The sequence below is a fragment of the Chlorocebus sabaeus genome, chromosome 14, assembly GCF_047675955.1.
Source record: "Chlorocebus sabaeus isolate Y175 chromosome 14, mChlSab1.0.hap1, whole genome shotgun sequence".
In the NCBI taxonomy this organism is placed as follows: domain Eukaryota; kingdom Metazoa; phylum Chordata; class Mammalia; order Primates; family Cercopithecidae; genus Chlorocebus; species Chlorocebus sabaeus.
In genome coordinates, this window is record NC_132917.1 from 28507474 (window position 1) to 28522651 (window position 15178).

Here is a 15178-nt window from a genome sequence, read left to right on the forward strand (position 1 = left end):
TCCTTATGGATTAAAAATTCATACTCATCTGGCTTCTAGACTACTTAAATCCAAATGTCAAATGTAAATTCTGGGAAATTCAACTTCATAGCCCATGGCATGAGTTTTGTTTGACCTAAAGTTAAATACTACATAAAGACTCAGGTGAGCTAACTGACCCAGTTTGACTGAGCCTAAGGGGTTTCCCAGGACTTTCTCTGCTAAACCCAAGAAAAATAGGAAGCTTGGTCACACTACAGAAGTTTCAGGATAACAGTTTGGGAACATTGTTAAAAATTAACTATGTTTTATTATGTCCATATAATGAAACTGAGTTTGAATTTGTTTAGGTTATGAGACAGTGCTACTTTGCTGATACATTTCTTAACATTGGCAAAAAGAAACTTCTTTATAGTACTGTACTCCTAACCAGGAAAGAGAGGGATTCTTTTTTTTTTTTTTTTTTGGAGGTAGGGTAATAAGGTAAACAGATTAGAAAAAAGGGTAGGATAGATGAGTTCTGAAAAATATCTGGAGTAATGAATCAAGTCAAGTAGATGCTACAGTCTGGTAGATCTAGGTAACAAGCTTCCTTGTTTCTAGAGGAAGGTCAGGTGCATTAAAGCAAGCTAGTTAACGATTTAAAGAAAAGCAAAATGAAAAGATGAAAAAGGAAAAAAATGTAAGGAATGTAAGTAGAAAAAGATATAAAGATGCTTCCCCATCAGGATTTAGAATGTTAATAAAATTTCCCCTTCTTTTCATTAAGAGCAGAACAAAAGTATTACCTGCAAACTTTTTTAGTACCAAAACTCATCATGAGAAACAAGGGAAAATACCTGGCTGTACCATTTTAGGTAACTTAAGAACTATAAATAGAGGCTGGGTGCGGTGGCTCATGCCTGTATTCCCAGCACTTTGAGAGGCCGAGGCGGGCAGATCAGCTGAGGTCAGGAGTTCAAGACCAGCCTGACCAACGTGGAGAAACCCTGTCTCTACTAAAAATACAAAATCAGCCGGGTGTGGTGTCGCATGCCTGTAATCCCAGCTACTCGGGAGGCTGGGGCAGGAGAATTGCTTGAACCCGGGAGGCAGAGGTTGCGGTGAGCCGAGATTGCACCATTGCACTCCAGCCTGGGCAACAAGAGTGAAACTCTGTCTCAAAAAAAAAAGAAAGAAATATAAATAGAATTAATGGGCCAGGCGCAGTGGCTCATGCCTGTAATTCCAGCACTTTAGGAGGCTGAGGGAGCGGATCACTTGAGGCCAGGAATTTGAGACCAGCCTGGCCAACATAGTGAAACCCCATCGGGCATGATGGCACATGCCTGTAATCCCAGCTACTTGGGAGGCTGAGGCAGGAGAATCGCTTGAACCTGGGAGGTGGAGGCTACAGCTGAGCTGAGATCATGCCACTGCACTCCAGCCTGGACGACGGAGCAAGACTCTGTCTTAAAAAAAAAAAAAAAAAAAGCCAGATATGGTGGCTCATACCTGTAATCCTAGCACTTTGGGAGGCCAAGGCAAGTGGATCGCTTGAGCTCAAGAGTTCAAGACCAGCCTGGGACAATGTGGCAAAATCCCCTCTCTACAATACAAAAAAAAAAAAAAGTTATCTGGGCATGGTGGTGCACACCTGTAGTCCCAGCTATCTGGGGGGCTGAGGTGGGAGGATCTCGAACCCAGGAGGTTGAGGCTACAGTTGAGCCGAGATCACTCCACTGCACTCCAGCCTGGATGACAAAGTGAGACCCTATTTAAAAAAGGAAAAACAATTAGCAAGTCAGAAATTACTGTTCTCAGGAAATCAGTAGTTATTCTTGGAACTTTCCATGTGACTACATTGATATTTTAGTGTACACAAATGAATATAAAGAAGTTATACCTTTTTACTTAAAATGAAAGAGAGGAGACTGGCATGGTGGCATGCACCTGTAGTTCCAGGTACTCAGGAGTCTGAAGCCAGAGGATCACTTGAGCCCAGGAGTTCAAGGCCCACCTAGGCAACATAGTGAGACCCTGTCTCTTAAAAAAACAAAAAAAAGAAAGAAAAGAAAAGAAAGAGAAAGAGGGAATGGAAAAAAGCAGATTTTTCTAGATTACATTCTGACAACTATTAATATATTTTGAGACTATATATTTTAGCCCTTTAGAATTGAAATAAACATTTTACCTACTTTCTAGATGTTATTATTTTGACAATGTGTTTGTTGATCTTTTTATCCTAAAAATTTTTTCAAAATGTTAATTATAAATAACTAATGAATTATGAATCCTTTTTATGTAGACATTTTTGTATGTATTTGAATAATAGAAAGTGGAATAGAGAAATAGGAGAGAAGAATGCAAAACTAAAAAATACTATTGGATATTCAGTAAACCAAACACTTCTGCCATTCTCCAGTCTGAGCCATATATTAAGGCAAATCAGATGGGTTGATGAAGGATAAAGCAGTAGTTTTTTGTACAGTCCTTGCAATGGTAAATACACCAAAGAACTGAAAATTCCACCTCAGACAACACTGGTTCATTCATTTTTGTTTTATTTCTAAGCACTGTGTATAATCTCTTGACATAGAAATTCTTCAAAAGGAAACATTCTGTTTTTAAAGACAAGTTATAGCTATCTTTTGTTGTAGATGACGATTTAATTCAAGATTTCTTGTGGATGGACTGCTGCTGTAAAATTGCAGACAAGGTAAATTTGGTAACAGTATAACCATTAACCAGCATTATAATGTAACTGAACCATTAGAGCTTTAATGAGACCTTATAAGAATTTTCTATTTTATTAGTTATGATTAAGAAAAGAGCTAGCGGCCAGGTGCAGTGGCTCACACCTGTAATCCCAAAACTTTGGGAGGCTGAGGTGGGCGGATCACCTGAAGCCAGGAGTTGGAGACCAGCCTGGGCAACATAGTGAGACCCCCATCTCCAAAAAATTTAAAAATTAACCAGGTATGGTGGCATGCACCTGTAGTCCCAGCCACCCTGCTGAGGTGGGAGGATCACTTGAACTCAGAAGTTGGAGGATACAGTGAGCTATGATCAATTGTGCCACTGCATTCCAGCCTGGACAATAGAGCAAGACTCTGTCTCTAAATAAATTAATTAAATTTAAAAATTAAAAAAGTAAGAGCTAGCCTGCGCTGCTCCTTCGAAGCAGAATCTTTACACATTAATTTTTGGAATTAACATATAGCATAGATTGAGTCTATACTTGAAGAATTGTAGAATATTATTGATTACATTTAAATGACCTTAAATTTGTATTTGTATTGAAAACAGAAAGCAGAACAGGTGTGGCAGCTCATGCCTGTAATCCCAACACTTTGGAAGGCCAAGGCAAGAGGGTCACTTAAGCCCACGAGTTCCAAGACCAGTCTTGGCAACACAGGGAGACCTGGTCTCTAATTAAAAAAAAAAAAAAAGTTATCTGGACATGGTGACTCATACCTGTAGTCACAGCTACCTAGAAGGCTGAGGCAGGAGGATTGCTTGAGCCAGGGAGGTCAAGGCTGCAGTGAGCTGTGATACCACCACTGCACTCAAGTCTGGGTGACAGAGCAAGACCCTGTCTTAAAAACAAACAAAAACAAAAACACAAACAAAAAATCAGTATAGACTTAATACATTTTGATCAGTTATTACCTTTTATCAGGTTGTGGAGAAAAAATATTCTGAGATTTAGTCTGCATTTTAGTATTTTGTAAGTAACTCAGAGAAAACAAATCTCAGTAATTTTGTAGGTAAAATTAGTTTAACATGTTCTTTAGGAATCAGTGTTTTATAAAAGAATGTCTAACTTACACACTGGGAGCAGCGATGTTTCTATGTTCTTTAGATTTTGTTGAATGGTTAAAATTTCAGCTTTGTGACTCATGCCTGTGATTCTAGCACTTTTGGATGCTGAGGCAGGCAGATCACCTGAGATCAGGAGTTCAAGACTAGCCTGGCCAACATGGAGAAACCCTGTCTCTACTAAAACTACAAAAATTAGCCGGGTGTGGTGGCGCGCACCCATAGTCCCAGCTACTCGGGAGGCTGAGACAGGAGAATTGCTTGATCCCAGGAGGCAGATGTTGCAGTGAGCCAAGACGGAGCCACTGCACTCCAGCCTGGGTGACAGAGCAAGACTCTGTCTCAAAAAAATAATAATAAAATAAAATTTTCAGCTTTTTATTTTAGAAAAAAATTTCTTGTGCTAAGAATTTTCGGCTTTGTAAATGCCATTTTGTACCAAGCAGTCATATTTGAAAATTAAGCGTGACTTTACATCACTACTAGCCAACAGTAAAGGGAATGAATGGAAGGTTAGCTTGTGATTAAATACAAAGTACTGGGGTAAACATTTTTATTTAAGCTTAAGATGACAGGGATACACTAGAAGAAGGTTTATAAAATTTTTTAAATTTCATTTTGGAAAATTTAAAACATACACAATTTGAAGTAAATAGAACAAACAGCCTCCATATACCTCTCATCTAGCTACAGTAGATCAACTGTGGCCATTCTTGTTTCTTCTAATGCCTCTCACCAAAAACTGGATTATTTTGAAGCTGATCCCAGACATCCTAACATTTTTCCATAAATATTTCACAATATATCACTAAAAGTTAAGGGCTATTTTAAAACAATTACAATGTCATAATACTTTTAAAAATTAACAGTAATGCTGTAATATCATATACAATTCATGTGGAGTTATGATGGTTTTTCTTTTTTCTTTTTCTTTTTTTTTTTTTTTTTTTTTTGAGATGGAGTCTCACTCTGTCATCCAGGCTGGAGTGCAGTGGCACGATCTCAGCTCACTGCAACCTCCGCCTCCCGGGTTCAGGCAATTATCCTGCCTCAGCCTTCCAAATAGCTGGGATTACAGGCATATGTCACCACGCCTGGCTACTTTTTCCGTATTTTTAGTAGAGATGGGGTTTCACTATATTGGCCAGGCTGGTCTCGAACTCCTGACCTTGTGATCCACCGGCCTCGACCTCCCAAAGTGCTGGGATTACAGGCTTGAGCCACCGCGCCGGTCAGAAAGTTTTAAACTTTACAGTGTTAAGGTGCATTAAAGTTGTTGCGCAGAAGGGGGCAGTGTTTGAAAAGTAACTACTGTATCTTAACACTATCTCAAGAGTACTTTACTGGAAGTTACTGTGAAAACTTGGTATCACCTTTGTGGCAAAGCCTGTTACAATAGGATGAATAAATGTCTTATGAGAGATAATCTGATACATTATTGTAACTTGTTTTTAATTTGAACAGACAGAACATGGTGTATGTGCTAATAATCAGGCTAGAGATGTATCTTTCTAATAATATCTTGAAAACACTCTCTGGCCGGGCGCGGTGGCTCAAGCCTGTAATCCCAGCACTTTGGGAGGCCGAGACGGGCGGATCACGAGGTCAGGAGATCGAGACCATCCTGGCTAACCCGGTGAAACCCCGTCTCTACTAAAAAATACAAAAAACTAGCCGGGCGAGGTGGCGGGTGCCTGTAGTCCCAGCTACTCAGGAGGCTGAGGCAGGAGAATGGCGGGAACCCGGGAGGCGGAGCTTGCAGTGAGCCGAGATCTGGCCACAACACTCCAGCCTGGGGGACAGAGCGAGACTCCGTCTCAAAAAAAAAAAAAAAAAAAAAAAAAAACAACACATTCTCCCCATGAAAATAGAACCATGTTATTCTAATTTCTGAAGTCATTTGGAAATCATTTTAAGAAGTTATTTTAAAAAGTAAGTATGGATGTCTGTAACTCAAAGGGCTTAGAAAAATTATATATACACGTACATACACATAAATAGAGATAGCAAACATGGCAAATTTGGTGCATCTAAGTGAGGATGCATGGCTGTTTATTTTGCTGTTACTTCAATTTCTGTATAGATTTGAAGTTTAAATTAGATAAAAGTGGGATTTTAGCTCAAACTATTGACAATAATAAAATTTAGGAGTCCATTCTAGTAAATAATGATATAATAAATAGTCAAGAATTACTTTTCACTGTTCACATGGTGGATTACAGAAAGTCAAAAAGTAGGTACACAATTCTATAATAAGTAACACTTTATTGTTTTAACTTATTCATCAGAAAATTTTAATGTTAACTATTTTAAAGCAGTTTTATTTATGAAAGCAAAATATTAATATTAATTTTTAACTTTTTTCATTATAGTATCTTTTGGCTATGACCTTTGTTTATTTCAAGAGGGCTAAATTTACTATAAGTGAGCATACCAGGATAAATTTCTTTATTGCTCTGTAAGTACACTTTCTACTAAGTAATTTTTGTGTTATCTGTTATATGTATTACACCTTATTTAAAACACAGGCTGTTTAAAACCTTATGTATATCTTTGAATAGGCCTTGTATAAATGCTCTACATTTTTTACTTTAATAGGATATTTTTATGTTTTTTTCACTTATGCTATATGCCTAAGATTTCCTTTTTTTTTTTTTTTTTTTTTTTTTTGAGACAGAATCTCGCTCTATTGCCAGGCTGGAGTGCAGTGGCATGATCCTGGCTCACTGCAACCTCTGACTTCCTGGTTCAAGAGATTATCCTGCCTCGGCCTCCCAAGTAGTTGGGATTACAGGCACGTGCCACCACGCTCAGCTAATTTTTGTATTTTTAGTAGAGACGGGGTTTCACCATGTTGGCCAGGATGGTCTTGATCTCCTGACCTCGTGATCCACCCGCCTTGGCCTTCCAAAGTGCTGAGATTACAGGTGTGAGCCACTGCACCTGGCCAAGATTTCTTGGAGTATTCCACTTCAGTTTGTATTGCATGTTTTACATTTTTCAGAATGCTTCCATGTAAATTATCCCAAATTCTCCTCTTTGTGACTTAAATATTTTTTCAAACCAGAATATTCTCTGAAATTTTCCATTAATATATAGTAAAAATCACCATCATCATTGCCCTTTTACATTGAACAACTTGTGGAAATGCTCTAAACATAATCTTTGTGGACCTATATATATAACATAGGCATTATTCATATTTGATACCATTGGTATTCACTGGCTCTTTTACTAAACACACTGAGCTGTGACAAAGGAATACAATTTGTTTTCCAATTCTTCCATTGACTTTATATTAGTTTATATTATCATTGTAACCTGTGAAATGATTTTCCAATCTATAGGTCAGAATTCATTTAGAATTTGTATTATTTGAGAATATATTTCCAGCCAGGTGCGGTGGCTCACGCCTGTAATCCCAGCACTTTGGGAGGCTGAGGCGGGTGGATCATCTGAGGTCAGGAGTTCGATACCAACCTGGCCAACATGGTTAAAACCCCATCTCTACTAAAAATACAAAAGTTAGCTGGGCATAGTGGCAGGCACCTATAATCCCAGCTACTTGGGAGGCTGAGGCAGGAGAATCGCTTGAACCCTGTAGGTGGAGGTTGCAGTGAGCTGAAATCACACCACTGAACTCCAGCCTGGGAGACAGAGCGAGACTCCGTCTCAGGGGAAAAAAAAAAAATATATATATATATATACACACACATATATACATATATATATATATATATCCTTTTCTACCCTATAGCTGGATATAATGCTGCAGTTGGGAATGCATGAATATACATATATATGGTTTTTTTTTGAGACGGAGTCTCACTCTGTAGCCCAGGCTGGAGTGCAGTGGTGCAATCTTGGCTCACTGCAACCTCCGCCTCCCGGATTCAAGAGATTCTCCTGCCTTAGCTTCCTGAGTAGCTGGGATTACAGGCGCCCGCCACCACGCCCAACTAATTTTTTGTATTTTTAGTAGAGACAAGGTTTTACCATGTTGGCCAGGCTGGTCTCGAACTCCTGACCTCGAGTGATCCGCCTGTCTCAGCCTCCCAAAGTGCTAGGATTATAGGCGTGAGCCACCACGCCTGGCCACATGAATATAATTTTAAGTGTTTAACTAGAGAACACATATAAAAAATATTTAAGTTGAATATCACAATAGCTGTCAGCACTGAAGATTAAGTTTTTACTCAAAGTGTATTTAATTCAGAATCAAAGAGTGATTAAAGAAATAGGACTAGACTGGGTATAGTGGCTTATGCCTGTAATCCCAGCACTTTGGGAGGCAGGGTGGAAGGATTGCTTCAGGCTGGAAGTCCAAGACCAGCCTGGACAACATAGCAAGTCTCTACAAAAATAAAAATGAAAAAATTAACCAGGCATGGTGGCATGTGCCTGTAGTGCCAGCTACTTGGGAGGCTGAGATGAAGAGGATCACTTGAGCCCAGGAGTTCAAAGCTGCAGTGAGCTATGATCACCACTGTACTCCAGCCTGGACAGAGCAAGATGCTGTCAGGAAAAAAAAAAAAAAAAAAGGACTAGAAGAAACTGATTTCTTTTTTTTTGAGACGGAGTCTCTCTTTGTCATCCAGGCTGGAGTGCAATGGTGTTATCTTGGCTCGCTGCAACCTCCACCTCCCAGGTTCAAGCAATTCTCCTGTCTCGGCCTCCTAAGTAGCTGGGACTACAGGCACTTGCCATCATGCCCAGCTAATTTTTTTGTATTTTTAGTAGAGACGGGGTTTCACTGTGTTAGCCAGGATGGTCTCGATCTCCTGACCTCATGATCCGCCTGCCTCAGCCTCCCGAAGTGCTGGGATTACAGGCATGAGCCACTGCTCCTGGCCGAAGAAGTTGATTTCTACATGTATTCAGGAGATACATTTTCCAGTACACAGGGAAAAATGAACTCAAAATTTGGGATGATTGCTAAACTGGAAAGATATAGAGTACTATGTGCAAGTCACCACAAAAAATTTTAATGTAGTATTAACTCATTTAATTTTCCCTATGAAATAAATTTTTTATTACCCCCATTTTACAGATGAGGAAACTGAGAGGAAGATTAAGTACTTGCTAAGAGCAAACAAGTTAGTAAGCAGCAAAGCAGGGGCACAAACTCAGGCATGGTTATCAATGACCAAATTCAGCCATCGACCACTAAGTTAAATTGCTGTTTATATATCTCAGTATTGTATTGTATTTGTAACTTGATGCAATATTTATTTTGTGGTTTTTTTCACCTGAGAATTAAAAACAAACCAAAAGAAGCTTTAGTTTAAATCTTACTAGATGTCTGAAACTGAATTTGTTTCACTTGTTTTATAAAGTTATTACCAGTAGAGCACTATTGAGTTTATGCAATACAATTATCTGTAAGGTTGTATTGCATGTTGTATTATGTAAGCTCCATATTAAAAATAACATGAATTATAATTTCCATTTTAAGTATAATCATACTTTTTGTATGGCCTCAATAGTTCTCATTAAATTTTTTCTCAGCCATAGTTCTAAAGCTCAAGTTCTTTTCGTTTTTATACAGTCTTATAATGTTTCCTTTCTGTTTATTCTTATAAGACTCTGAACTTCTATTATCATTCTTCCACATTACCTTTCACAATTATTTGTTTCATACTCACTTGCCTTCTCTGCTTAATTGTAGGCTCCTTATAGTCAAGGAACATGTAACTTTTTATTTCATCTTCCAATTACTAACATATAGGAGATTCTTAATTTTTTTTTTTTTTTTTTTTTTTTTTTTTTGAGACAGAGTTTCACTCTGTCACTCAGGCTGGAGTGCAGCAGCATGATCTTGGCTCACTGCAACCTCTACCTCCAGGGTTAAACTGATCTTCTTGCCTCAGCCTCCTGAGTAGCTGAGACCACAGGCACATACCACCGTGACACCCGGCTAATTTTTTTTTTTTTTTTTTTTTTTTTTTGTAGAGATGGAGTTTTGCCATGTTGCCCAGGCTGGTCTCAAACTCCAGAGTTCAAGCCATCCTTCCCAAAGTGCTGGAATTACAAGCGTGAACCACACACCTGGCCTTCTGGCTGCTTTTAAGACCTCTTTGGTGTTTGGCACTGGTTTCTTTTTAATAACCTACTTGGGATATGGGAAGCTTTCTGGATTTGAAGATTAAGGATTGATGTTTTTTGTTTTTTGAGATGGAGTCTTGCTCTGTCACCCAGGCTGGAATGCACTGGCACAATCTTGGCTCACTGCAACCTCCGCCTCCCAGGTTTAAGCGATCCTCCCACCTCAATCTTCCAAGTAGCTGGGACTACAGGTCCCACCATGCCTGGTTAACTTTTGTATTTTTAGTAGAGACAGGGTTTCACCATATTGGCCTGGCTGGCCTCAAACTCCTGACCTTAGGTAATCCACCCGCCTCAGCCTCCAAAAGTACTGGGATTACAGACGTGAGCCACTGAGCCTGACATGAAGATTGATGCCTTTCAACAGACAACTCAGAAAATTCTATCCACTGTCTCTTCAAATATTCCTCTACCTCTGCTATGTCCTTTTTCTCCTTTTGAAACCAGTTAAACTTGTTATGCCTCACTCAGTCTTCCACATCACTTATTTTTGAAATTTTCTTTTTCTTTCTTTCTCTCTCTCTCTCTCTTTTTTTTTTTAGACAGTCTCACTCTCTTGCCCAGGCTGGAGTGCAGTGGTGCGATCTCAGGTCACTGTGATCTCCACCTCCCAGGATCAAGTGATCCACCCACCTCAATCTCCCAAATATCCAGTACCACAGATATTCACCACGACACCCAGCTAATTTTTTGTATTTTTTTGTAGAGATGAGGTTTCTCCATGTTGCCCAGACTGGGTTTCCAACTCCTCAGCTCAAGCAATTCACCTGCCTCAGCCTTCTGAAGTGTTGGGATTACAGGAGTGAGCCACCGCACCCATTCCCATCTTTGCTATTTTCTTTTTCTCTTCTTCTTTTTTTTTTTTTTTTTTTTTTTTTTTTTAAGATGGAGTCTCGCTCTTGTCGCCTAGGCTGGAGTGCAGTGGTGCCATCTCAGCTCACCGCAAGCTCTGCCTCCGGGTTCACGCCATTCTCCTGCCTCAGCCTCCTGAGTAGCTGGGACTACTGGCACCTGCCACCACGCCTGGCTAATTTTTTTGTATTTTTAGTAGAGACGGAGTTTCACCGTGTTAGCCAGGGTGGTCTCGATCTCCTGACCTCGTGATCCACCCGCCTCGGCCTCCCAAAGTGCTGGGATTACAGGCGTGAGCCGCCGAACCCGGCCAATCTTTGCTATTTTCTATCTATGTTTCTTTGGACTGCATTTTAGATCATTTATTTAGATTTATCTCTCAGTTCACTAATTTTATCTTCAGCTTGTGTCTAATATGCTAATTAATTTCATTATAAAATTTTGCATTTATAGAAGTTCTATTTTCTTATTTTTCAAATATACTTTTCCATTTATCATATTATCAAGGTACTTTTAATTTTTTTACATGTACTGGAAATAGTTATTCTTACATTTTGTGTCTATTCCATTACTTTCAGATTTCAGGGTCTGTTTCTGTTCTTGGTACCTTGTTCCCTTATGTGTTTTGTAGTATTTTTATTGTAAGTTGCCTGTTTTTCTTGGAAAGTCATCTGTGAGACTTGTATTATTTCCAATGAGAAATCTACCCCATCTTAATCATGGTGCCTGTGTTATCTAATATGTTATTTTTTCTCTGACTACTTTTAAGATTTACTCTTTATCACTGGTTTTGAGCAATTTGATTATGCTGTTCGTTGGTTTAATTTTCTTCATGTTTCATGTGCTTTGAGGTTCATTGAACTTCTTTGTAGGTTTATAGTTTTTACTAAATTTCAAAAAATTTCAGCTGTTATTCCTTCAAATGTCTTCTGTCCACCTGATTTTCTGTCTGCCCTATTCAGATTACAGAGCATTGAAAGAATCCTGCATTGTTATTGATACTGGCCTTCAGAGTCTCCAATTCCACCTATTCCTTGAAGTCCCACATCAAACTGATGCTCTGTTTATTTTTTCTTAACTTTTTTCTTTTCTTTCTTTCTTTCTTTCTTTCTTTCTTTCTTTTTTTTTTTTTTTTTTTTTTTTTGAGACAACTCCCCCTGTCGCCCACGCTGGAGTGCAGTATTTTGATCTCAGTGGCTCACTGTAACCTCTGCCTTCCGGGTTCAAGTGATTCTCCTGCCTCAGCCTCCCAAGTAGCTGGGATTACAGGTGCGGGCCACAACGCCCAGATAATTTTTGTATTTTTAGTAGAGATGGGGTTTTACTGTGTTGGCCAGGCAAGTCTTCAACTCCTGGCCTCAAGCAATCCGCCCACCTTGGCCTCCCAAAATTCTGAGATTACAGGTGTGAGCCACCATGCCCGGCCCTCATCCTGTGTTTATGATTTTTGTTTCTTTTTTCTCTGTGTATTTCATCTTGAATAGTTTCTATTGTGTCTTCAATTCACAGATGTTTTCTTTGTGGTATTTAATCTGCCATTAATCCCAATCAGTGTATTTTTCATTGTAGACATTGTAGTTTTCATCTCTAGAAGTACATTTTCAATATGTCTACTTAACTTTTTGAACATACAGAATAGTTATAACTGTTTCAATGTCCTTATCTTTTATGTCAACCATGTCAACCATGGGTATCAGTTTGGGGTTGATTTTGATTGATTATTCTCCTTATGATGAGTCATGTTTTCCTGCTTCTGTGCCTACCTGGTCCCTATCAAGTATTTAGCAGAATACTGAGTTTCATATGTGTATAAGAAAATTACCTGAATCTGGGGAAAGATGTTAAGAAAAGATTAGGAGGAATACTGCCTAACATTCACGTTGGGCTGCAAATAGTGTCTGTTCCCACCAGCCAGGCTGAAAAGATTCATAATTCATGGAGCATTGAGAAGAGAACTCAGGAAGGTCTTGCTTCAGTAGTGAGGAATAACTAGCCCCAGACTGAACATTGTTTCAGATCCACCTAAAAAATCATAAAAGCAACATCTGAAAGAATCAGACTATTTCAAAGTAATTTTAACTGCATCCCAGAACAAAGCTCCTCAAGATTTGTAGGAATAAGAAATACCAGAACCCAACAAGGTAAAATTAACTGAATCTCTATTTTTGAACTGCATTTCTTTAAGTAACGTTGAACACCTTTCATGTGTTTATAAGTCACTTTTATGTCTTTTGGTGTGTGTGAACTACCTGTTTCTGTCCTTTACCCATTTCTTTTTTGGGTTGTGATCTTCTTTGTTAGGTATCTGGCTAATACAGTTGAAGAAGATGAAGAAGAAACCAAGTATGAAATTTTTCCATGGGCTTTAGGGAAAAACTGGAGAAAATTGTTCCCTAATTTCTTAAAGTTAAGGGACCAGCTCTGGGATAGAATTGACTATAGGGCTATTGTAAGCAGGCGATGTTGTGAGGAGGTAAGAATTTTAAAAAAACTTTACATATGTAATTTTTGTTTTCTGTTTATCTAATTATCCTTGTTTTTTAAATGTGCTTCTAATGTTTTAGTATTCTGGGTTTTTTTTTTTTTTTTTTTTAATATGTAGAGTAGACCATTGATCATTACCATGAATACAACTTATGTATTACAATGTTGCTGTCTTATTATCACCATAACTAAAAACTGTCAGCTAGGCAAGCCGTTCTCATGGCTGTAGTCCCAGCACTTTGGGAGGCTGAGGCAGGTGGATCTCCTGAGGTCAGGAGTTTGAGACCAGCCTGGCCAATATGGTGAAACCCCATCTCTACAAAAATACAAAAATTAGGCCGGATGCAGTGGCTCATGCCTGTAATCTCAGCACTTTGGGAGGCCGAGGCAGGCAGATAACCAGGTCAGGAGATCGAGACCATCTTGACTAACATGGTGAAACCCCGTCTCTACTAAAAATGCAAAAAAATTAGCCGAGCGTGGTGGCGGGCACCTGTAGTCCCACCTACTCGGGAGGCTGAGGCAGGAGAATGGTGTAAACCCAGGAGGCGGAGCTTGCAGTGAGCATAGATTGCACTACTGCACTCCAGTCTGGGCGACAGAGCGAGACTCCGTCTCAAAAAAGAAAAAGAAAAAGAAAAATACAAAAATTAGCCAAATGGGGTGGCCGGTGCCTGTAATCCCAGCTACTTGGGAGGCTGAGGCAGGAGAATCACTTAAACCCAGGAGGCAGAGGTTGCAGTAAGCTGAGATGGTCCACTGTACTCCAGCCTGGGCAACAGAGCAAGACTCCATCTCAAACACAAACAAACAAAAAATTGTTATTTCTATTTTTCAGAGCAGCCTACTTCTATAGTATGTCCTATTTTTTTTTTTTTTTTTTTTTTTTTTTGAGACAGAGTCTCGCTCTGTTGCCCAGGCTGGAGTGCAGTGCTGCGATCTCGGCTCACTGCAACCTCCGTCTCCCGGGTTCACACCATTCTCCTGCCTCATCCTCCCGAGTAGCTGGGACTACAGGCACCCGCCACCATGCCCGGCTAATGTTTTATATTTTTAGTAGAGACAGGGTTTCACCATGTTAGCCAGGATGGTCTCGATCTCCTGACCTCGTGATCCACCTGCCTCAGCCTCCCAGAGTGCTGGGATTACAGGCGTGAGCCACCATGCCGGGCTTATAGTAAGTGCTTTTATTTTAGTGTATTTCTTCTGTCTAAAGGATCATCAGTATATTGAAAAAGGGTGATATGAACAGACCAAAATATCTTATTTAGGATTAGAATAACACTGGAATGAATAATAATTTCTGCTCAATAAAGTATGTGAAATTTCAGGTTCCCAAAATTGAAACACTATTTAACATGTGTATTAAATGGTATACAATTTAATTTTTTTTAAATCATAACTCTTTTCACATAGAATATGTTGTTTCCTTGATGCTAAATCTTATTAGGATAAATCAGCAGGACACTAAAAATTAATAATCAAGTTATTTCATCAAATGTTCTGGTTTTTAATAAAGTCAGTATTTCAAACTACAGAAAAATTCTAGAGTAGAAAATTAAATGGAAAGTAGTGGTCACTGTAAGCTCTAGTATTAGTTCAGAAAAATATGATAAATGTGGGCTAGTTGATATACTTGCAAATCTTAAGATTTGATAGAATTAACTTATTCATTAATATACATTGACTTAGTGAGCACTTAGTATCTACCAGAAACTATATTATTTCTTTTAATTTAAAAATGGCAGCCAGGCATGGTAGCTCACATCTGTAATCCCAGCACTTTTGGAGGCTAAGGTGGCCTGGATCGCTTGAGTCCAGGAGTTCAAGACCAGCCTGGGTAACATGGCAAAACACCGTCTCCACAAAAAATACAAAAAATTAGGTAGGTGTGGTGGTGCACACCTGTAGTTCTAGCTACTTGAGAGGCTATGGTGTGAGAATCACCTGAGCCCAG

General features: G+C 39.1%; 1 protein-coding gene across 1 annotated transcript in view; it reads left to right on the forward strand.

Moving 5' to 3' along the window:
• Positions 1–15178, forward strand: part of SPDYA (speedy/RINGO cell cycle regulator family member A) — a 35597-nt gene that overhangs the window by 2891 nt on the left and 17528 nt on the right. Inside the window, exons 2-4 of the mRNA XM_038006739.2 lie at positions 2619–2677; positions 6153–6238; positions 13039–13210. Of these exons, the coding sequence (XP_037862667.1) occupies positions 2619–2677; positions 6153–6238; positions 13039–13210 (317 nt within the window). The remainder of the gene's footprint in view (positions 1–2618; positions 2678–6152; positions 6239–13038; positions 13211–15178) is intronic.